We start from the raw sequence: 22790 nt of genomic DNA, 5'->3' as shown, positions 1-22790 counted from the left end.
TGTGAACATTGATAGATTAGGACTGGTTAAGGAGGTGAATTTAAATTCAAAATTACTTTATTGATCCAAAAGGAAAAATAAATAGGCAGATTTAGTACTTGTTGGTTCCAACAAACGTGCCTCCTGAGTCAGCTGTCCTTCACTCATTGTCTGATAAAACTTCCTCCATAGGTCATCCACATCCTAGCCCTGGTCTAGGTCCGATTATTCTGTGTTTTCAGGCCTTCTAACTGAACATGTGAAGATAAAACCGTTAAGACAGGAGCACAATCCTGCCACTGTGGCAAATTTAATGAGATATTTGACCGGAACCGATTTGACGGGTTCATTCAAAACCACTAAAGCAGCCATTCTTTGTTTTATAGATTGAACATTCACAGGAAAGTAAAGTTTGTCTATTGAACATATTTAGGTGTATTCACCTCATGAATTGCTGATTTGAGGTCAGGTCATTTTAATAAATAGTTTATTTCATACGGTGTGGAATAAACACATTAAGCCTCGGACTGTGAATTTCAAATAGCCTGTGTTAATTCTCTCAGTTTGGTGACTGAAATCCAGTTCAATTCTATTCTGGGCTTTACTTCGCTGTGGTTTAAACACTTCGACCTCCTCAACATGGCGCCGGGAAGCAGACACGTCGATACCGGAAGCGGGTCAGCCGCCGCGTCTGCGCAGTAGCTGTGCCCGGGTCCCTGTAAAGATGTCTGAGCAGGCGGGGAGGGAGCGGAGCGGACGACTGAAAAGCAGCGCGGAGAAGCCCCAACTGTCTGCTGTTTTACCACGCAAGGTAAGAGCAGCAGACCCCGTAGGAGTCCTAGGAACACACCGACAGCCGGCTTAAGGTTTCGTTTTGCGGATGGAGGCGGTTCCGGGGCTGCGGAGCCGGAGGGTCGAGATTCCGGAGCAAAAATGTTGGTAAAGGCGCGCAGAGCTGTGGCAGGGGCGTGTCCGCCATCTTTGAGAGGAGTTGGAGCTTAGCGGCGGCAGTGGATCGGAGTTCAGAGTCCGATAAAATCATCTATTGGCCACTGTCAGAGCAGTTATCAGGGCAGGCCGCCCAGTCCGCGGAGATTTGGAACACTTTCAGGCGGTCTGGCTGCTCCTCGGAGTAGTAGTAATCGCCGCGGTCTCCGATAGCGGAGCGCGGGTTTCGAGCAGCAGCCGCAGCCTTTTGTTGTCCTCCTCCCCCTCCTCCCTGTTTGCACTGGCTCTCAGCGCGCATGCGTGTAACCATGGCGCTCGTTCTTGCGTCTGAGAAGAAAAACAACCGAAAAGCTTCAAACAGAAACATGAGATCCGATGGATCAGAACCGATCTGCTGTTAGTTAAACAGAACCCATCAGGCGCTGATGGATCAGAACCGATCGGCTGCTGATGGATCAGAATCGACCGGAGCTGATGGATCGGTGCCGATCAGCTCTTGATCAACCAGGTTTCCTCTCTGAAGGAACGTTCTTCCATTCAGTTCTCCAGTCTTAGACAGACAGGCTGATCCAGACTCGGGTGGTCTGGATTAGTCCGTCACAACCAGGATAAAATCAGAACCCACACCTGTCATTTTAAGACCATTCTTGTGGCAGTAGTTAGGTTGAGAGTTTGATTCCTCCCTTGGCCCCTGAGGGAAAGACGTGTTGATGTTCAGGTGAAGCTGAGCAGCAGGAGGAAATGTTCACTCTATTTAACCTGACAATGAAACTGCGTTTTATGTTTTTAATCAGAGAATCACTGAGGCTTTTCCTGGTTGATGATGTATGGTTTTCACAGTTTTAAATTATAAAATAAATTAATTTAAAGATCATCTCCATTCATGCTTTGAGCCTTTATCAGATGTTTTTTTTTAGTTAATTCAGCTAAAAGTCCAAAGATGCCCAGAATGTTCATTAATTCATCTGTAGATGAAAGATCATTGGAGTTTTTAGTTTTGAGGATGACATCTCTTGTATTAAAACCTTAGGCTTCAATTAATTTTTAGCTGAAAACAGTGTGGACCATTTTACTTCCTCTGTCTTTTATTCTGAAAACCAGTCTCTTCCTGTCAGGTCCACATGATTGTGATGAACAGCTGAAATGTCCAATAACAGCCAGGGATCTGTGAAGGGGGAGGCAGCCACCATGGTGCCGCCCTCTGGCTCCGCCTCCTCTCACGGACCGCCCCTTTCTCCGTCCACCACCTCCAAATCACCTGAGCTTCCAGGTACGTACCTGTCCTCTGACTTGCCCCAGTACCACCTGTCTCCGGCTCTAATGTCTCACTTGTCCTGTCAGATGAGTTGGTCCAGGCTGGATGGTCCAAGTGTTGGTCCAGGAGGGAGAATCGGCCCTACTACTTCAACAGATTCACCAATCAGAGCCTGTGGGAGGTGCCTGTGCTGGGTCAGCATGATGTCATCGTGAGTTTGCCACCAATTGATTTAGCAGTCAATCAAGCAATCAGCTGCAGTGCTGATGACTAATCGCTCTGTTTCAGTCTGATCCGCTGGGTCTGAACGCAGCTCCTGCAGATGCAGGAGATGGTAACCTTGGAAACGGCCAGAGGAAGAGGAGGAGCTCTGAGGAGCAGGGGGCAGGGCCTAACAGTTTCAAACGAACGAAGGTAAGAAGCAAGGGCTGCAGCTCACCATTATTTTAATAATCTATTATTTATCCATTAATCGGATAAATTGTAAATTATCCAAACTCCCGGATAATTTTTCCATCACTGGTTAAAAACATGATGAATTTTTGTGTTGGTAAATAAGTTTTTACATTGCACATAAATGTGTCGTCTACATTTTTTTAATAATTAGTGGTTTAAAACTAGACAATCTAAAACAATTCTGATTAAATTATGACTAAAACTAAATGTCTTTTTAGTCAAAAGATTAAAACTAAGTAAAATTTGCTGTAAAAATTAATACTGGTTGCAACTAACAATTATTTTAGTAATCGATTATTCTGACGATTAATTGGATTACAAAATTGGCACATTCTGCAGATTTTTCAGTGTGCTGCTTAAGCTTCTTTTAAACTTTAGTGAACGCTTGATAATTTGTAGCAAAGGATGCATCTGCAGGTAAATAATATAATATCAGCACAGTGTAGGGCTGATCTGATGACTATTTTTAGGGTTAGCCTATTAATAATGAGATGCTCAATAGGAGATTATTATGGGCTTTTTTTTTTTACCAGACTCTTAACCAGGTGAAGCTAAAAGAGGAATTCTGGTAGAACAGATTTACTAAGATTTCTTCTTGTATTAAATCCAAAATGTTTATATTTTTGTACATTTTGGTCTTCAGTGTTGCGCTCAGGGTGTTGGTCTTAAGGCAAACGGCCTGTTTGAGTCTGTATACCCCAGTTGACGATTAATTGATTACTAAATTAGTAGAAATTACTTCAGTAATGGATTTGATTGAATGTTTGAGCCCTAACAAAATGTTGATTTTGCTAAGAATTTCATTGATTCCTCTTTTTTATGACAATAGTGAGACGATAACTAAAGTAACATTTGATGACTAAAACATGGCAAGATGTCTGAGTTTTCATAAGAAGATAATCGTTCTTTTTTTGGCAGCGAGTTGTTGCTGAAATATTAAAATGGTGGTAGCGGACCGCTATGATCGATGTTGCCTTCAATTGCTGATGTCACGGTTGCCTAGAAACGGTAAACAAACATCGCGCTGCTCTCGGTCTTTTTAAACGTCCACCCGGTTCCTCACCGCGTTCTCGGAAGCAAAAACTGCTGAAATAAAACACAGAGGTGAGCAGGAAGATGCGGATCCCTGACTGAACAGACAAAGCTGAAGCTGGTTTCCGATTCCGGAAATATTTAAGAGGTGATTCCACTTAATTTTTCACTACCTTCAGCATATTTAATCTACTCCAGTTGAAAACCTACAACACCTACACACTTCAAACATGGACTGGATTATTCTAAACTAATAGCAGAATATTTAAAACCATGTTTGTGATTTGTGAAAACTTTATCTTCAATAAAGGTTGATTTCACCACTTTTTACAGGGTTCATAACGGTCATGGGAAACCTGGAAAGTCTTGGAATTTTATTTTTTCTATTTTCAAGACCTGAAAACGCGACTTCCTAATTACGTGTTTCTGTTTCCGCTGCCAGCCGTCTCTCCCCTTTAACTCGCTCGCGGCGCTCCTAGACATGCGCAGTGTGTCCGACTAACCGCCGGTCTTGTGCGAAAGCATCAAGGTTAGGGAGTCATTTCTCACGATGGTGGACAACAGAAAGTATGACAGCGGAGCGCAGGAGAGAAAGAAAAAGAGAAGCGCGACAGAGAGGTGATGAAGAAAATACCCAAGATAAGTTTTTTTTAAACAGAACCACAGTCCCTCTCCACTTCTTAAACGTTAGCCTTGCTAACAGCAGAACCTGATCTGATCTGGTGCCTCGCGGAGTTGCAGGTGGTAGAAGCTCGATGTTCTTCGCTAGTCGCAAGATGACTGGATAATCCGGACTGTACTGATCCTGGGTTTCGGGTAAAAGCTGATGAGTTGGTGTGGGCTTACTGGGCTGAACAGGAAGCAGGGAGCTGTCAAAATATGGATATTAATTTGAACGCATCGGAACAAGTTTACAAAAAAATCAAAAACGACTCCTCTCCAGATCGCGCTTGGAAAGCCAGCTCCAGGTGGTGAGTACATCCAGGCTGATTTATCCTCCATCCACCGCAGCTGTGTTTTGCTTTGCATGTCGTATTTCTAACGATGTTAAAAGTCAGTGGTGCTTTGAAACGGGTTTCTGTGAATGGAAACACGCAACGGAACGGGTCTGATTTACATTCAAAGTCTTTGTGGAGGCGCATCGAGGGCCGTTGCGCCGAGTTTCAAACCATCTGGAGCGTTTGGCGCATCTGACGCTCAGACTTTGAATGTAAACCAGAAGCATTTGGTGTGAACGCACCATCAGCCTCCAGCTAGCAGCGGCGGGAGGAACTGTCCTAAAGTGTACAACATAGCTCAAGTGCATCATGACCTGCCCTGACACAACTAAAACCCAGTCATAAAGTAAAAGTTTTGACCAGGTTTGGCTGGAGAAAGATACAGTTGATAAAAATTGAAAGAGAAAGGAGACAGAGAAAAACATAGATATGAAAGATAAATAAATACAGTACATGGAGAATGAGGAGAGAACATTGTCAAGTTTTTCTTCCTTAGGAATGTTCTGTCGAATATGTAAACATATTCAGGACGTTTAAGTATTTCTTTAATAACTACTAAATGTAATTTGTTTGCAATAATAATCTTAACATTGATTACACTAATCAACTGCAGACAAATCAAAAAGAATCTGTCTACAATTTTCTGGCCAATCACTGATCTTTAAAAAACCTCACTTGCTGATTTTTCTCTGTGTGTGTGTGTGTGTGTGTGTGTGTGTGTGTGTGTGTGTGTGTGTGTGTGTGTGTGTGTGTGTGTGTGTGTGCAAAATATAGGAGAATAAGTCATTGACTTGGGGTGACTGTTGTAAACTGTGCAAAAGTAGAGTTGTCCTGTTAAGCTCTCTGTCTTGGCAGAGCAACAGGAGACGATGACTGATTATTGTAGAGGGCCACACATTGGCTCAGGCACAGGGGCCCACGCCCTCCTAAGTCCGGCCCTGTGTCACACAGACAATACTGTGACCAAAGTCTGCAATATAGTGATGCAACATTCAGGAACGATTCAGTTCCTCTGAACGATTGTTTACTGTGAATAATGGTAAAGAACCGGTTCTCATTGAGAACCGGTTCTTTGTTTTTGTAATGCTCTGTGCACACAGCAGTAGATATTACTATTCTATTTTAATAACAATGTATATTTAATCATCAAATAAGCCTCCAGTTGAAGACTAGTGGTGTTGCGCTGTGTGTTCCTGTCTGTCAGTCAGTTCTACGTACATCTCCAGTCTTGTGTTTGCATTACTGCTAATATATTTTTGTTTATGACATCATCATGTGATTCCTCAGTCAATATGTTGACACTTTTCAGTTCATGCCAGTCTGTTTGGCTTCGTTTCCACATTTTTGTCATTTATAGTTCCTCTCCATCTGCCTGTAGATTACATGTTCGCTGTAGTTCCATTTTTGCTTTTCTTTATGTGGGTCATGGAATATTATACTGGAGGTCATGGAGAATCATGGAAAAGACATGAAATTTTTTTTCTAAATACCAGTGAGAACCCTGTCTTATGGATCTCGGTCACACTAGAACTGCTTCAGCTCCAAAACTGCAATACCAAGACTGGATTATTCTGTTCTAATAGCAGATTATTTTAATCCATGTTTTGGATTTGTGAAACTTCACTACAGTTCAGATTACTATTCACATTTGTTCCATGCATTTTTCTTTTTACATTTAATTCTAATTGAAAAACACTTCATTAATCCCAAAGGGGAATTAAATGTTGGCGTAAGTCATTAATTATTGATGAAGAGTAATTGCTGTCTGTTGGAAGGAAAGATCTTCTGCAGCAGTCTGTACTGCACTGAATCTGTAGCCCTGACATCCCACATCATGAAGAGACTCCTGTTGGCCACCTGAATAAGCAGACAAGGATGTCAAGACCCCCTGCAGTTTGTTTATTGCAGTGGAGTTGGAGTTGATTACTAAATTAGTTGTGAAGCATCACGAATAAATCATTGCAGCTCTAGAATAAAGCATCCATGTTGGGTCATGTGATCAGTGACTGATGAGCAGTGGCTGATGGGTAACTGAGTCCAGTTGTGTGTACAGGTGGAGCCGACCACACCCATCTCTCCCAGCACACCTGGAGTCAAACCGTGGAGCGCGGCCCCCGAGGAGAAGCAGGTTCCAGCGACGACGCCCACCACGCCCAGCCCGGCGCCGGCCCCCTACCGACCGGCCGTGTGAGTGCCCCGCTCCGCCGCCGCTCCCCTGCAGGGGTTTTCAGTGACTGCATGTGGGTTGTCGTTCCAGGATTTACTGGGATCTGGACGTCCAGACCAACGCGGTGATCAGAGAGCGCTCTGCAGCCAATCACCTGCCGCCGCACCCCGAGATCGAGCTGCAGCGGGCGCAGCTGGTCACTAAGCTGCGGCAGCACTACCACGAGCTGTGCCACCAGCGAGAAGGTAGGCGAGCGTCCACTGACAGCGCCTCGCTCCCACAGAGCGCATCATATGGTGTGTGTGTCCGCCGCAGGCATCGACCCGCCGCGGGAATCCTTCAACCGATGGCTGTTGGAGAGGAAGGTGATCGATAAAGGCCTGGACCCGCTGCTGCCCAGCGAGTGTGAGCCCGCCGTCTCGCCGTCCATGTTCCGGGAAGTCATGAACGACATTCCCATCAGGTAGGGAACCTGAACCCTGGTCCAGACAGGGCAGCGGTGCTGAAAGTGGGGCTGGCGGGCCATTCACAGCCTCTGGACTGATCTTGTGCAGCCCGCTGACCACACTAAAGGAATACAAATAAATTAGAACAAAACTACGACTTTTTAATTAAAATCTACTTTAAAAAATGTAGGATGCAACACAACATGATTAAAATTCTTGAAAATGTTTGAATTTCATTGAGGTGTTTTTAAGGTTTGGAAAATTCTTGATTTCTGTGTAAAGTCCTTGAAAATTCTTGATATTCAAACAACACAGTTTTGGAATAAAGTTTAATTCAAAGCTTAATTTTGGAAAATGTTATTTACAGTTGAAACCAGATATTTTCATACACCTCATGAAAGGATACATTTTCTTCCTCGCTGCCTGAAGTTACATCAGAATAAACTTTTCTGGATCAGGTCAGTTAGAAAAACCTGAATTATTTCTATTTGCTAAATGCCAGGAAACTTAACAGGAAAATATTTGTAACTTTTTTGCATATTGTGTTTCGTATTTAATGTGATCAGGAAGGTCATTAAGCTTAACAGGATTTGTTTGAATTATTTTAATGTAATAAATATTTGTTATTCCTAATAACTCGGTGACTTATTGATCATCTTATATTTGATATGTTAAACAATGTTATTGAAATTGGGGGATTTTTGTTAGATTTGTTGTCAGACTAGACAGGTGTACAGGAAACCTTTCAAAACATAAAATTTTGTTTTATTTTTGTTTCCTTGTCCCTGCTGTAGAATGCAGAATATTATTACTAAAAAGTTTTAATAGCAGTTATAACTGATATCCAATAACAATGAATTGAAATTGTCTTTTTTTTCTTTTCTTTTTGTTATTTTGAATTGTTTATTTTGTAAGGTTATAAAACTTTGAAAGTGGTTAAATTTTACTCTGGGAAACCAGGAAAATGTGGGAAAATTAGTTTTGGATTTATAATCCTGTTTCTGTAAAAATATCCGATTACTTTGTTTAGGTAAAATAGTTCATGTTTAGTTTACTGCTGAGCAGGTAAAAGAATCACAACAACATTTTGGTCATTTTAGTTTTTAGATTTTTTTTTTTTTTTTTTACGACCCGTCAGAATTTCTTTTGACGCCGATTTTGACTTGTGTGACCAAAGGTTTGTACATCCCTGGTCTATGCGACTTGGTGGGTAGTGGCTGCTGATTGACCCGGTTCTGATCCGATGTGTCCATCAGGTTGTCCCGCATCAAGTACAAGGAGGAGGCCCGGAAACTCCTGTTTAAATACGCCGAGGCAGCAAAGAGGATGATCGACTCCAGGTGAGCCTCAGCCGACCAATCACAGGGTGGGACGGCGCTGTGGGTGTGGCTCATGCTGACCTTTGACCTGTGCAGGAATGCGAGTCCGGAGAGCAGGAAGGTGGTGAAGTGGAACGCCGAGGATACGATGAACTGGCTGCGCAGAGATCACTCCGCCAGCAAGGAGGACTACATGGTAACGCCTCAGCATCGCATCACTTCCTGTCACGAAATTACGACGACGGTGTATCAGGACCAGGCGACAGGAATGTTTGTTTAATTGTGATAATGTAGCAATAAAAAAATTAAGAACTTTACAATAAGGTCTAAACATTTTTAATATAAACACTTGTTAATTAATTGATTAATATGAAAAGCTCGGTTTTGATTCGTTCTTTGAAACAAACTCAGTTTTGCTGCTGCAAAGTATAACTTCACAACAAACTTTAATCATTTTAGCTTTACTGTAGAAGTTCTTATAAATTCATTATTTCATTTTCCTAATATTACAAACTATATTCTGGTGATATTTCTACTCTGTTGCAAAACTTTGTTCTCTGAATTAAAATAAAAATTTGTAGTCTGGCCCTGATAAACCGTTACAGATTGGAATTGATTTAGAAGTCCATATAGACAAGATGGCCGCTGTGAGCGCTGACATCTCTGAACTGTGGAAACAAAAGGATTTTCCTAAAATTAACCTTCAAAAACCAAACAATTCTAACTGAAAGCAGACGCTCAGGCCCCGCCCCCTGACAGGTTCAGCGACCCCGATGTTTCACCTGTGTCCGTGTCTGCAGGACCGCCTGGAACACCTGAGGCAGCAGTGCGGGCCGCATGTCACAGCCGTCGCCAAAGACTCTGTGGAAGGAATCTGCTCCAAGATCTACCAGCTGTCGGCCGAATACAGCCGCCGCCTGAGGCAGACGCACCTGAGCCTGCTGCAGGACCCCTCCACAGGTACACACACACACACACACACCTGAGCTGTTTTATTTATTCTAAATAGTTTTTTAATGTACCGGTAATATTGGTGACGGGTTAAGCTAGATTCATAGCTCTGTATTTTTGTGTATAAAAGCCTCAACTTGAACCTCTAAAAACTCGTCCTTAAAGGCTGGATGGTAGTCGAGCTTTTAGAGGTTTGTGTTGATCACACAGTGAGACCGATGTGAGCGCATAAATCTGTGTGAATGAAAAATAATGTTTAGCGTTAACATTTATCTCAGTGTTTCTACTCTGTGCTGTCACTAGTAGGACAAAATGATCCAAACAATCAAAGCATAAAATCACAAAAAATACAAATATATAAAACAGAATTGAGAATACTGAACAGAAAGATTACATTACAACATAAAATACTGTGGAGGTGCTACAACTATCTCACTTTGATCCAAAGGAATGTGCAACTGGGTGGAATATTTTAAAACACATATAAGATGTGCATTAAAACACAATGTTACAGCAAGTTTATTTAAATGAGCCAAATCTGCAGCCAATCACAGCCAGGTGTTTTCATCCAGTCAAAGTATTTCTTTTAAATCCTGCATTCACGTTGAGAAATAACAACCAGTCACAACCAGCAGATCAGATTACTGCACCAAGCCGCAGACATTAAACCAAACCTTCAGATTTATGTGAATACAATAAATAAATGAATTTTCTATCCTTTTGATTAATGACGCTCCGATCAGGTTTTTTTGCTGCCGATTCTGATCATCCATGAGGCCGATCATCTGAATTGGCTGTTCAGTTTTCACTTCAGGCAGAAATGCTACCATGTGATCTGGCAAAATGGAAAAGTTCATTTAATTAGGCGTAAAACATGCAAAATACTTGCAGACACAAAACAGCAGCTACTCAGTCAAGAGGACTGAAAACCTGCAATCGATAAACTAATATTTAATAGTAAGATTCTCAGCAATAAATTATACATGAGTCAAATAAATCTCATAACACAGATATCAAATAATGTCAAGAAAAACTGCTGTTTCCCTGGGCTTGACTTTGTGGTTGACCCTGTTTGACCCTGTTTGACCCTGTGGTTGTAGAGACGTGCGCATCGCCGCCCCAGTCGCGGCTCGTCTACTGCTACCCGGTCCGGCTGTCGATCCCGACCCCCGCCCTGCCCCGCGTGGAGCTGCACTTCGAGAACGACGTGGCCTGCCTCCGCTTCAGAGGAGAGATGGTCAAGGTCAACCGGGGACACTTCAGCAAACTGGTTGGTTCTGTAATTTGGATACTACTGGGAGTAATCTGATTACTCTGCTGCCTCTCCAGGCCGCCTGTCTGCTCATTAATTGTGTTTCTGGAACTTTAAATCAGTGATAGGGGTGCCAATACTTTCTCCCTCTGAACAGAAACTGAAGTTACAACAGTTTTTTCATTAGAGTTTAGTTTTATTCTGTTTGTCTGACTCGGCTTGAATCAGTTTTTAAAGTATGTTTGCTCATTTTATTAGTTAAATATTGTTTGTTTTTAGTTTGTGTTTTATTAATTATAGTAGTAGTTTTAGCTTGTTTCATACTTTGGTTAATTTTTGGGTGCAGAACTCAAAAAGTATTGATTATGTTGATTATGGCTGGATTTTTTCCCAACTTCTGCTGAGTGCACAAAGATGACCAACGTAAACTACTGACTCCACATCAGCTCAAAAGACTAATAAATAGATTAATAAACATCAAAGCCAAGGACATTATATCTATAATTTCAGATATTTTAAATGTTTTAGTTTTATGAACACACAGATAAACAAAATCTAGAGTCTTGATCTCAAGATCACTCCATAAATCTGGGAGTAGTGATGACCTCTGACCTGAACATTCAAAACCACAAAAAGATGGTTCCAAAGTTGGCCTTCTGTCACCTGAAGAACGTTTCCAGGATCAGAGGAGTAATGTCCGCTGTTCCAGAACGATGCTGCTGCTGCTCCTTGTGTTTTCACTGAAAACAGAACCCTTTCCTCACCTGTCCCACCTGTAGGAGCTGCTGTACAGGTACAGCTGCATCGATGACCCTCGCTTTGAGAAGTTCCTGGCCCGAGTTTGGTGCCTCCTGAAGCGATACCAGGTGACTGTTCTCCAGCCGGTCCGTTCCGGTCCAGTAGTTCTCCAGTGACGGCTCCGTTAACCAGGTGTGTTTGTGTCCAGGTGATGTTTGGCAGCGGTGCTAACGAGGGCAGCGGCCTGCAGGGGGCGCTGCCGGTGGCGGTATTTGAGGCGTTGAACCGGCAGTTCGGCGTCACCTTCGAGTGTTTCGCCTCACCGCTCAACTGCTACTTCAAGCAGTTCTGCTCCGCCTTTCCCGACATCGACGGCTTCTTCGGGTCCAGAGGGTGAGGCGCTCACCTGGCCAGGTGATGTGGGCGGGGCTTATCTGGGCGGCGCTGACTCTGTGTGTGTTCCAGGCCGTTCCTGTCCTTCAGCCCGGTCAGCGGCTCTTTCGAAGTCAACCCGCCGTTCTGCGAGGAGCTGATGGACGCCATGGTGACGCACTTCGAGGTGAGAGTCTGGTTGCTGCGGACCGGGTCTGGGCCGATTCTGGACTCATTGGTCCGTGTCTCCATCAGGGACTGTTGGATCGGTCTTCCGAGCCGCTGTCCTTCATCGTTTTCGTTCCTGAGTGGCGCGATCCGGTGACGCCGGCGCTGACCCGAATGGAGGCCAGCCGGTTCCTGCGGCACCAGCTGAACGTCCCGGCCTACGAACACGAGTACCGCTCCGGGAGCCAGCACATCTGCAAGCGGTACCGCTCTGGTTCTGATGGGGCCAAGCGGGCTTAGCAGAGCGACATGCTGAGTCCAGATTTATTCATACCCCTAACATAGAGCTGGGTCAAAACAAAATCAGCTGTTTTTGATTTTCAAAAAGTATTAGGGCCAGGCTACAATTTGACGTTTCATTAATATCAATAAATATAAATACGCAATTTTACCAGAAGAACGTTGTCAAATTAAAGGAATAACAGCTCCTGGTTATCAGGGTCTGACAGAGCAGCTCTGCCTTGTTTTTTAAATAAACAGTCTGGTTACTGCCACCTAGTGGTCAGTTTGCTCAAAAATTCAGCAGCTGATAATTGTATGCTACTGTGTTAAAAGATTAAGTATTTCCTTTTTGTTGGAGTTTTCATAAAATTATTACTTTATTTTCCTAATATTGCAAACTTATCCTTGTAAATAAAAATAAAAAATCGTTGCCTGGCCCTGACGGTCGTAGAGTTGACCTGAATTTAAAGTCTAAATAAACAGTAGAGCAGAACACGCCTTTCCAACAACATGGCCGCCCTGGCATCAATCTGAATGATGATAAAATGGTGCAAAAGTGACAAATAAATCCATATTGTCCAAAAATGTAAAAGAAAAATTTTTATTTGGAAAATCTATTTTTATCTTCTTCTTTTTTTAGGTTTATCAACAAGTTTTGCTGATTGGAAATAACTGTGTGGTTCTGTAACAGTCCAGTCAAAGTCCTGTCCTAAAGATTAGGATTATGGTTTTGAACCTTGTGGGGTATGAATACTTTTGGACTCTGCTGGCCCTGCGTCTTTTGTTTCTGTTTTTCGGTTGGCGTGTTCTGACCCGGTTCTGTTTCCAGGGACGACATGTACTACCGGGCCGTCCACGGCACCGCCGTGCTCTTCCTCCAGAACGATGCCGGCTTCGGGAAGTGGGCTCCAACTCCGGAGCGTCTGGCGGAGCTGACGGCGGCGTACCGCCCCTCTCTGTCCCGCACTTCCTCCCTGTCGTCCCCTGGCCCCGCCCAGTCCACCCCTGGAGACAGAGACTCCACCCCTAAGGCCTCTGATAGGACACCGAGTGCGATGATGTCACCTGGTGGCCATGACAGCAACAACAATGGCAGCAGCAGTAGCAGCCCTCAGGACAAGCTCACTGCGATGTAGAGGGGCGTGGCCACTGCAGGCCACGCCCCTAATGTAAATGTGTGTTTACGAACATCACCAGTCCCTCACCAGCACCTGTAGCACATCCTCACCTCTTATCGGTAATCTACCACCGCCATCAGGGGGCGGAGCCTCATTTAAACTTCACTACGTCTCTTTAGTCTGTTGGCTGCTCTGATTGGTTGAAGCTCACCTGAAGCTGAATGATGTCAGCGTCTGAACTGCTTCAGAGTTCCAGCAGTAAAATACACCTGAGGGGCATCCCCTGATTGGTTGTTATGGCAGCTATCATGTCTGGGACCCGGGCCCTATAGCAGGGGGCGTGGCCTCGGTAGCAGAGGGGAGGGGCATCAGGTAATCCTGAAACTGTGACGAGTAGTCATGGAAACAATCTTTCAGTACCAGTCGAGTTCTGTGATTCACATAAGATTAGAAAATACAAGCTGTTAAAGTGTGCTTTAGTCTGACCCAGTTTATTAAACCAAATTAATCCAGTTTAATCTGGTGACCTCTCTAATTTAGTTTGGTTCAGTTCAGCATTAACTGAACTTTAATTTAATTTGTTTTGATGTCTTTGATCTATTACAATCTGGTTTGATCCAGTCTGATCTGGTTTGATTTGTTTGGACCTAATCTAATCTGGTTCATGTTTGTTAGATCCAGTATGTACAGGCTTAGGCCAGATAAATCTAGTATGAAAGGTTAGGGTTATGTTGGGATGGGATATAACCAGATTAATCTGGTTTAATCCAGTTTAATTCACACCAGATTAATATGGATTAAATCAGATGAATCTAGTGTGAATTAAACCAAATTAATACAGTTTAATTTGGTAACACCTCTAATCTAGTTTGGTTCAGTTCAGCATTTTTTTATTTAATTTGTTTTGATGTCTTTAATCTGATTAGATCCAGTCTGATCTAGTTTGATTTGTTTGGACCTAATCTAATCTGGTTCATGTTTGTTAGATCCAGTATATTCTGATTTAATCTAGATCCAGTCTGAAGAGGTCTGGGTTCTGTAGGGATGGGTTAGTCTGGATTAATCTGGATAGAACCAGTTTTATCTGGTTTAAACCGGTTTTGTCTGAATGTGTCCATCTTTAATAGGAAAAAAGTTGACTCCTCCCACTTCTGAGTGCTCTCTGATTGGCTGGTGGTGGACCTGTCAGGCGCCTGTCTGTGTGTAGATAGTGTACAGCTGGACTGATTTGAGGTCTGTTGATGTTTTGCTGTTGATCAGTTTTTATTTGGTCTAATTTAACCTTTTTAAAGAGATGAAATGTGTTTGTGTGTTTTAACCGAACCAAAGTGTTTATGATGTATATGAGTGTGTACAGTAGAGCCGCGTATGACAGCTGGGCTCCTCCTGCTCTGCATGAACCCGCTGGAGGAAGCTCAGACCTGGACTCAGTGGTCTCCTCCGGGGTCCTTTCAGCTTCAGTGTAAATTCCGTCTGTCCTTCGTACTGCCTGCAGAAAACTGCAGCTTCTCTCCTAGTAAAAATATATCCAGCCCAGTACGACCAGTCACCTCTTCCTTCTGCACACACAGACATTCTTTCCATCTTCTCGAGGACTTCCGTTAATTTTTCATTTATTTATAAAGCCTGACCTGTGACTTAAACACCACTGCTCCTTCTGGGGGCAGCCTTTAGGCCCCATAAAAAGCATAAGATGTGACTCAACGTCCACGATGAAGTGAAAACCCAGAAGTTAAAGTTCTCCTTAGTCCGACCCGGTTCGGTTAAATAATAGAGTTCTGTACAAAAAAACTGAAGTTATGCCATCATTCTGTCATCCCATACTAAGCTTTTATTTTGAAACCTGAAGCCGGAACCTGGAGCTTCTATTTTGACAACATTTGGCCGGAAATTTACCAGCTTCACTGAGACGGAAATTATGGTGTAACTTCCTGGAAGTAAACATCAAACTTCAGATTGATTATTGAGCAGCAGCAGATTAAAAATAAACTTTTAACCTCGCGTCCAGTCAGAGCGCCAAATCTGTACCTGAACCACGTTAAGTTCCGTCGGTCTTTGCTGCTGTAGCCACCGTTAGCCTAGCTGAGTTATCTCGATTCAACCCGGAGCTGACTTGACCGAAACGAACCGCAGCAGAACTTCGGAGCGGACCCAGCATGGGAGCTCATCGCAGCGAAGGAGGCCGGGAGTGGCTGGAGCAGGTCGGAGCAGAACATCCGGACCAGAACCCGGTAAGAATCCCCGAGGAGGAGACAGCTAGCGGCTGCTAACGGGGCTGCTAGCTACGGCTAACAGAGCAGCCCCCGTTTTAGCTTAAAATAGTAAATTTAACAAATTTAGATTACTTGCAATATTCTTTGATTTGAAAAAATCTTTTTTCTTATTTTGTTTTGGTTTTTGTTTAAATATAGTTTTTTTCACATTTGGTAATTGACGTATTTACTTTAAATTTTATTTTTTTACTTTTAGCTAATCAAGCTATAATAAAGCAAATATTATTTTAGTTTTTTGTATGGAAACCTATTTCCGCTATTTTGGTTAAATAATTTTATTTCAAGATACTATCTCGAAATAATGAGATACTATCAAGATATATACAGGTAAGTGTGTGTTATAGCCATTTATGTGAAATTTTATTAATCGTAATTTCTACCAATTTATTTTTGTTCTATAGGCAGAATATATGTAAGTTAGTTTAAAACTTAAATCTGTAATTAATTCATACATTTGGAATTGTTTAGATTACTTTGGTAACTGTTAGGTCCTCCCTTTTAATTTGAGTAATTTAGAAGCTCCACAGCACGACTCCTAGGATCACTGGGACACTGAAACCCCCCCACCACGATAATGTGGCAGCCCATGGAGGGTGTGTGTGTGTGTGTGTAAATATTAAGTAACCTCTTAATTATGTAAGAAAGAGAGAAAATGAGAGAGAGGAAGAAAGTTGTTTTTTAACATGAGGTGTTGCATGGAAAGCATATTCTGACTTTTGGTCCAGTTGAGAGGTGAAATGTATTTTTTTTAGATATTTTAAAGTCTTTTAGGCTCAAATAAAGTTCTTTAGGCCGTTATTTAACAGGTTGAACAGGAAATTGGGAGGAGAGAGAAGGAAACGACATGCAGCTGATTCCCCAGGACTGGGAATTGAACCCAGGTTGACAAACAAAACCTAGAAGTAACGTCCTAAACAAAACATCATTTACAGTTTTACTATAAATTTGGTTAAAAGATTAACTGAATTAGGCATTTCTTGCCCCTTTTTCTTCTCTTTTATACAAACAAACAACACAAAAGCTTGATATTTATTACAAAGTATTGATCTACGAATCGATTTCTTCCTGGAGTGGAAATGATTTCTGATTAAATTCTCTGTTTTCATACTTTCATTGATTCTTCTTCTTTTTACCTTTTCTACAGTTTTTCATGTTAAATTGCACTTTTTGTTAAGTTTCTTATATTATCTTGACTCTGTATTTATAAATAAAGACTAACAGAAAAATCACACAGTAACTTTTATTTCTGATAAAACTGTTTTTTCTTCTAACAAACAAACCAGATAAAACAAGTTTGATCTTCTTCATGGTCCAAAGTATTAAATTATGATTACAATTATCATCTAATATGCACAGATTTAACTGTAATCTTCATTTAACATCCTGGAACCTGAAGAAATCCAAACCTGTTAAATCAGCTTTTTAATGTTTGGTACAAAGATAAAAACAGGAGAATGAACTGAAGTGATGTAGAGCCTTGCTGGTCATGTTGACACTCAAAGAGCTTCACACTACAGTCACACACACATTTACACACACATGCAGGTCGGAGGGCAACTTGCCACTAAGTGGCTGAGGAAGCTGGAATCGAACCTACAACCTTCTGGTCACAAGGCGACCGCTCCACCCGCTGACCCACAGTCACACTAAAACAGCCACTGCATGATCCTTTTTATAATCTTTTTAAAATACAGATTTAAACAGTTTAATGAGCAACAATTCAGTTCAATTTAATAAGAAAAGTGTGTAGAAAAGGTCAAAGGTCAAACCATAACAGCACAAGTACAAAGAAAATAAACAGAAATCATTATTATTATCCATCCATCCATTGTCTATACACCCTTTGTCCCTAATGGGGTCAGGAGGGTTGCTGGTTCCAATCCCCAGCTAACGTTCCGGGCGAGAGGCGGGGTCACCTGGACAGGTCGCCAGTCTGTCGCAGGGCAACACAGAAACAGACAAGACAAACAACCATGCACATGTAACCCACGTTGCATTCAAGGGCTAACAAGATTTTAAATAATCCGATTTTAAATAATCTAGCTAGGTTCGGCTACGAGAGGAGATGGCGATTTGTAAAACACAGAGACCGTAAGATGGTGCAAATTGGTGAGTTGTATTTACAAAATATATACAAATTAGTCCATAATTTGAAGCAAAAGAAATTATAATAGAAAAATTAAAGTCCTTATGGACGTCCACCAGTCTTTGTTGATGATGGAAAAACCCAAAATAGTCCACTTCCTTCGATGGGGACTTGAGCTGATCCTCCAACTACTTCGGAAGAGTGCTTCCAGATGATAAGTCTTGTGTTTCTGGATCTGCTTATTGTAGCTCGCCAGTCTGGTCAGTAAACCAGACAACCCTTGCTATGGTCGAGGTCCCTTCAGCCACTCCTTTCGTGAGGGATCTCCAACGCACCTGGCCTGTATAAACAGGCCTAATTAATCAGTTACATGTACAGAAGTTTCATAAGTAAATATAACTTATGCAACTAATATTGTTACGCAACAAATCAATATACAATCATAATAGGCAGGAAAACTAGCGCTAGCATACTAGCTCCCGATCCACACTCACCAGTTCCCTCTTGACTAACTGTGATTCTGGCAACGTTTGGTTGAGTGATCATCCAGCTGCACGTCAGAGTCCCGCAGCGCTTTCTGGCTGAGCTGCGATTTGCAGCTATATCAACTGTGCTGTCCAATTTAGGACGCTGACGTGCAGCTGTCACATGACGTCAGAGCCGCACGAGAACACTATTGTTCTCGCCTGGTTGGTGTTAAACAAATTAAAGGGTTTTAATTAAACCTTTAAATAAAAATAAATAAATAAAACTAAATCTAACAAAATGGAAAATAAAATAAATAAACTAAATCTAATACAGAAAAATTATCCTGGTTACACACACACACACACACACTCACACCTAGGGAGAATTCAGAGAGACCAGTTCACCTGACAGTCATGTTTTTGGACTGTGGGAGGAAGCCGGAGAACCCGGAGAGAACCCACCATGCACAGGGAGAACATGCAAACTCCATGCAGAAAGACCCCGGGCCTGGAATCGAACCCAGGACCTTCTTGGTGCAAGGCAACAGCTCTACCAACTGCGCAGCCCGCAATCATTATTATTATTAAAATTAAAACATTTTAACTCTTAAATCAATACGTTGCTATAAAATTGAGCCGAGTGTTGAGCAGCACTGAGCCGTCGACCGCTAACCCAGCGGAGGGAAAAGGGCTAAAGAACGACTGATTCAGTTAATCTGACCAGTTAATCTGACCAGTTCAACAATAAAACTGGACTTTATTGTTTGGAGTCTCTTAAAGTGTTTTGGGTCGATTTGCAGCGACCAACTGACCTGACCGACATGTTTTAGGAGATGTGGGGGGAAACCAGAGCACCCGGAGAAAACCCACGCAAACACGGGGAGAACATGCAAACTCCACACAGATGGTCTCTGTGAAGACGCGGCGCTACCCGCTGCACCACCGTGCTGCCCACCTTTTTTCCAATCATTTTAACACGCTGAATGGCGAAAGCCCTTGTCTCAGGTTAGGGAACTGCCTTGCAAAACAAGACAGTTCATTAGAATTAGCCTTTTAGCTTAAATAAGCTATTACCAATATTTCTGACTTATTAGCCATGTTTAATATATTGAATGGAGTAAGTTAATCATGGACAACATCCTAGTGATGCCCCTCTTGCTACTGGCAGCATTTAGGCTTATGTTAGCAGTTTGGCTACTGTAAGTCAAAATGCTAATGTGCATTTTAGCTTACGTTACCGTTTAGCTAAAATCCCAAATGCAATATAGCTAAATGCTAGCATTAGCATTTAGCTAATTTGAGCTAAATGCTAAAATAAGCAATTAGCTCAAATTAGCTAATGCTAAAATTAGCAATAGCGTAAATGAGCTAAATGCTAATTAGCTAAATTAACATCTTGGCTAATGGTAATGTTTAGCCAAAACATTAGCATTTTGGCTAATTTTAGCTCATACGCTCTTTTTAACACGCTGAATGGTGCAAGTCCGTGTCAGTTGACGTTCTCGCGATTCTCCTCATGCCATCGATCGCGCTGCAGCTTTCTATGGCATCGACGGGTCCAGACCGACGCGCACTTTGGCAGGCCACATTTAAATTTTTTAAGAAATTTTCTAGCTTTGAGATACTATCACAAAATAATTTATTTTCTGTTTTTTACCAGAGTGGTGGAAATGGGCTCTCATATTTTTATTATTGACTCTATATTATATTTATCAGAATCTTGTTCAAATTCAGAACTTTACCATCGTAAATTCTGTTTTTGTTAAGCTAAAATTTTTAAACAAAGTGAAATATTTATTTGAGGTTTGTAATATGTTCATTAACTTGGTTCCAAACACTTCAGAGGAAACTTTGAGTTTCATTTAAAGTTTGTGAATTATAGTTTCAGTTCAACAGAACCGATTAAAATAGACTTAATCTGGATCTCTTCTGGACCACCAGAATATTTTCTCTGGTCAGGAAAAGAGGATGGGAATCTACATTTATTAGCCATAAGCTCAAAATGATTCATACCTCTGGCAGATTTAGATTTATTTTGTAAGAAATGCCAGTTTAAAATGAAATAAAATAAAGAATTACCTATTTTTATCAGACAGAAGACGGACCTTGTTTATAATGATGATGATGATGATGATGGAGGAGGAGACACTGAACTTCTTGTTCTTCATCATCTAGAAGCCGTGGAACCTGATGATCAAACATCGGCACGTCCAGAGGCGAGGACGGCGCTCACACACTGCAGTCAGGTGAGTGCAGCTGGACTGTGGTTCTTCTGGTTCTGATGGGTCCAGTTCTGACCCGGTCCAGTCTAATCCCGTCCCGTGTTCCACCTGTGAGCAGCTACACGGATCCCCAGGTGTCCATGGACCTTCTGAGGGCCGTACTTCAGCCCAGCTTCAACGATGACATCATGGCGGTTTTCAGGAAGTACCAGAAGGTCAGAGGTCACACCGTAGGGTCAGTGCCACATGCAGGCAGGTGTGCCGTGTGACCAGGTGCGTCTGTGTTGCAGTTCTTTGAGAAGGCAGCGGAGAATGTGAAGGAGAACGTCGGCGAAGACGTCCAGACGGACCAGCTGATCCGGGAAGCCTGCAGGAACGTTCTGGAACATGTGAGGTCACTTCCTGTTTCCTCCCATAGCAGCCCAGTCTACTTGCACTCACCTGGTTCTGTAATGTCATCACCAGGCCAAACAGCTGTTTCCAGAGGCGGAGGGGAAAAGAACGGGCTCAGAAGTCACGATGAAGGTACACGCCCTCTGACTGACCAATCAGAGCAGGCTGTTACCCAACTTGGTTCTGATTCGGTTCTGTTTGTCCTGCAGAGATCCAGAGCAGTTGATGAAGACTTTGTGATCAGAGGAAATATTCTACCTAAGAAGGTATCATGTTAGCCAGGTGTGGCCTGAACATCTCCATGTTTGGCGTAGGACTAGGCTACGTTAGCTACCTTGCTGGATAGACTATGTAAGCTGGGTAGCTAACAGCTAGCTAATGTAACGTGTACTATTTTAGCTGCCTAACATAGCCGCATAGCTTTGTTAACTATGATGTTACGCTACTAGCTTTTTTTCACCTGTTGTGGGTACGTGCTAATTTTTTGCCGGTTGGCTGATCGCCGAATCAGGTGAGGTTGTTGACTGTTGCCTTCATGTGATTGGTCCATCTCTGTCCTCAGAGGAAAAGTCGTCCGGGTCCCGTCGTCTCCTCGGACCGTCCTGCCGGCTACCCTCTGTGAGTAGCTGACCAGGTGAGATCCTCAGCATCCAGGCAGACCGCAGCACCTCATTGGTTTGAATTTTTCTCTTCAGAGTGAAGCCAAAGGCGGAGCCTGTGAAGAGGGAGGGGCCAAAGGTGAGTCTGTTCTTAAACTCTGACAGGAGAGCTTAAAAGGTGTGCTGTTAGCTGATTATTGCCATCTAGTGGTCAGGCTGGAAGGTGGAGCCATTGCTAAAGGAAATCACCTGTGAGGGAGTTTACCTGTGTGTGTGTGTGTGTGTGTGTGTGTGTGTGTGTGTGTGTGTGTGTGTGTTTCAGTGGGATCCGTCCAGACTCAACGAAGGCAGCACGTTCGTTCTTGGCTCTAGAGCCAACAAGTGAGTCTCTGGCACCAATCAGAAAGAGGCGTGATGTCATAGTGATGTCATGAAATCAGCTTTGATAAACTTTGTGGAGTAATTGAACAGGAAGTGAGTCATTGGCTGCTGTGATGTCATCACAGGGCTCTGGGGATGGGCGGAACCAGAGGGCGGATCTACATCAAACATGCTGACCTGTTCAAGGTGAGTCCGGCTTCCTGTCACATGACTTCTGAGTGCAGGTGTGCTGCTGACCTGCGGGGGGCGCTGTGTGTTTCAGTACGCTGCTGACGCCAAGGACAAGCAGTGGCTGGCGGAACGGCACCACATGAGGGCCACAGGGGGCAAGATGGTGAGAACTCTGGTACCACCAGAACATTCTGGTTCTGTTGGTGGTGCTGCAGAACCTCTGGTCTCTGATTCTGACCCGTTTCTTTTCAGGCCTACCTTCTGATTGAGGAGGACATCCAGGATCTGTCCCGCAGCAACGAGTACAGGTGATTTCTGGTTCTGTTCTCCAGAACCAGCGGTGTGCGTTCGGGTCGGGTCAGATGAAACCTGAACAACTCATTGAACTGGATCAGAACCAGACTGGGACGGTGGGAGGAGCCTGTTCTTCTTCTCCTGTTTTAACTCCATGGTAACCTGTGTGTTTTCCAGGGACTGTCCGGACGTGCGGATGGACGAGCTGAAGCCGTTCGGCGTTCCTCCCTGGATGGTGGAGAAGATGCAGCGCGCCATGGAGGCTCAGAGGGACAACGACCCCTGAAGGTCACATGACCCCAAGGCTCTGATCATGTGACCCCTTCATTATTAGTTTTATTATTATTGGATGTTTCTGGTTTTGTTTTTCCTGCTGAAAAAACCCCCCAAATAAAATCTGTTTTGTAGACAATGTTTCTGCCG

General features: G+C 43.0%; 2 protein-coding genes across 7 annotated transcripts; both read left to right on the top strand.

Moving 5' to 3' along the window:
• The first annotated feature begins 44 nt into the window (after positions 1–44).
• On the top strand, positions 45–15020 carry pcif1 (phosphorylated CTD interacting factor 1). 6 transcript variants are annotated; one of them, XM_044123323.1, is made up of 16 exons: positions 45–914; positions 2043–2197; positions 2269–2393; positions 2471–2596; positions 6710–6855; positions 6926–7080; positions 7151–7298; positions 8538–8621; positions 8697–8796; positions 9401–9560; positions 10652–10821; positions 11583–11669; positions 11750–11934; positions 12007–12100; positions 12169–12344; positions 13193–15020. In XM_044123323.1, exons 2-16 carry the CDS (start codon positions 2071–2073, stop codon positions 13497–13499), a joined length of 2190 nt encoding a protein of 729 aa, XP_043979258.1. In that variant the 5' UTR covers positions 45–914; positions 2043–2070; the 3' UTR covers positions 13500–15020. The 6 variants fall into 6 exon arrangements, with proteins under 6 accessions (XP_043979258.1, XP_043979259.1, XP_043979256.1 ...); XM_044123324.1 differs by having other exon boundaries at positions 146–790; positions 2029–2197; XM_044123321.1 differs by having other exon boundaries at positions 147–790.
• A 17-nt stretch (positions 15021–15037) lies between these two features.
• LOC122834667 (deoxynucleotidyltransferase terminal-interacting protein 1) lies at positions 15038–22776 on the top strand. Its single transcript, XM_044123328.1, has 13 exons — positions 15038–15712; positions 20483–20553; positions 20648–20744; positions 20820–20918; positions 20995–21054; positions 21132–21188; positions 21485–21540; positions 21618–21660; positions 21844–21902; positions 22028–22088; positions 22165–22236; positions 22326–22381; positions 22545–22776. Exons 1-13 carry the CDS (start codon positions 15638–15640, stop codon positions 22651–22653), a joined length of 915 nt encoding a protein of 304 aa, XP_043979263.1. The 5' UTR covers positions 15038–15637; the 3' UTR covers positions 22654–22776.
• The last annotated feature ends 14 nt before the right edge of the window (positions 22777–22790 follow it).

Source organism: Gambusia affinis, linkage group LG07 (assembly GCF_019740435.1).
Source record: "Gambusia affinis linkage group LG07, SWU_Gaff_1.0, whole genome shotgun sequence".
NCBI classification, from domain to species: domain Eukaryota; kingdom Metazoa; phylum Chordata; class Actinopteri; order Cyprinodontiformes; family Poeciliidae; genus Gambusia; species Gambusia affinis.
This window is presented reverse-complemented; position numbering and strand designations above follow the sequence as displayed.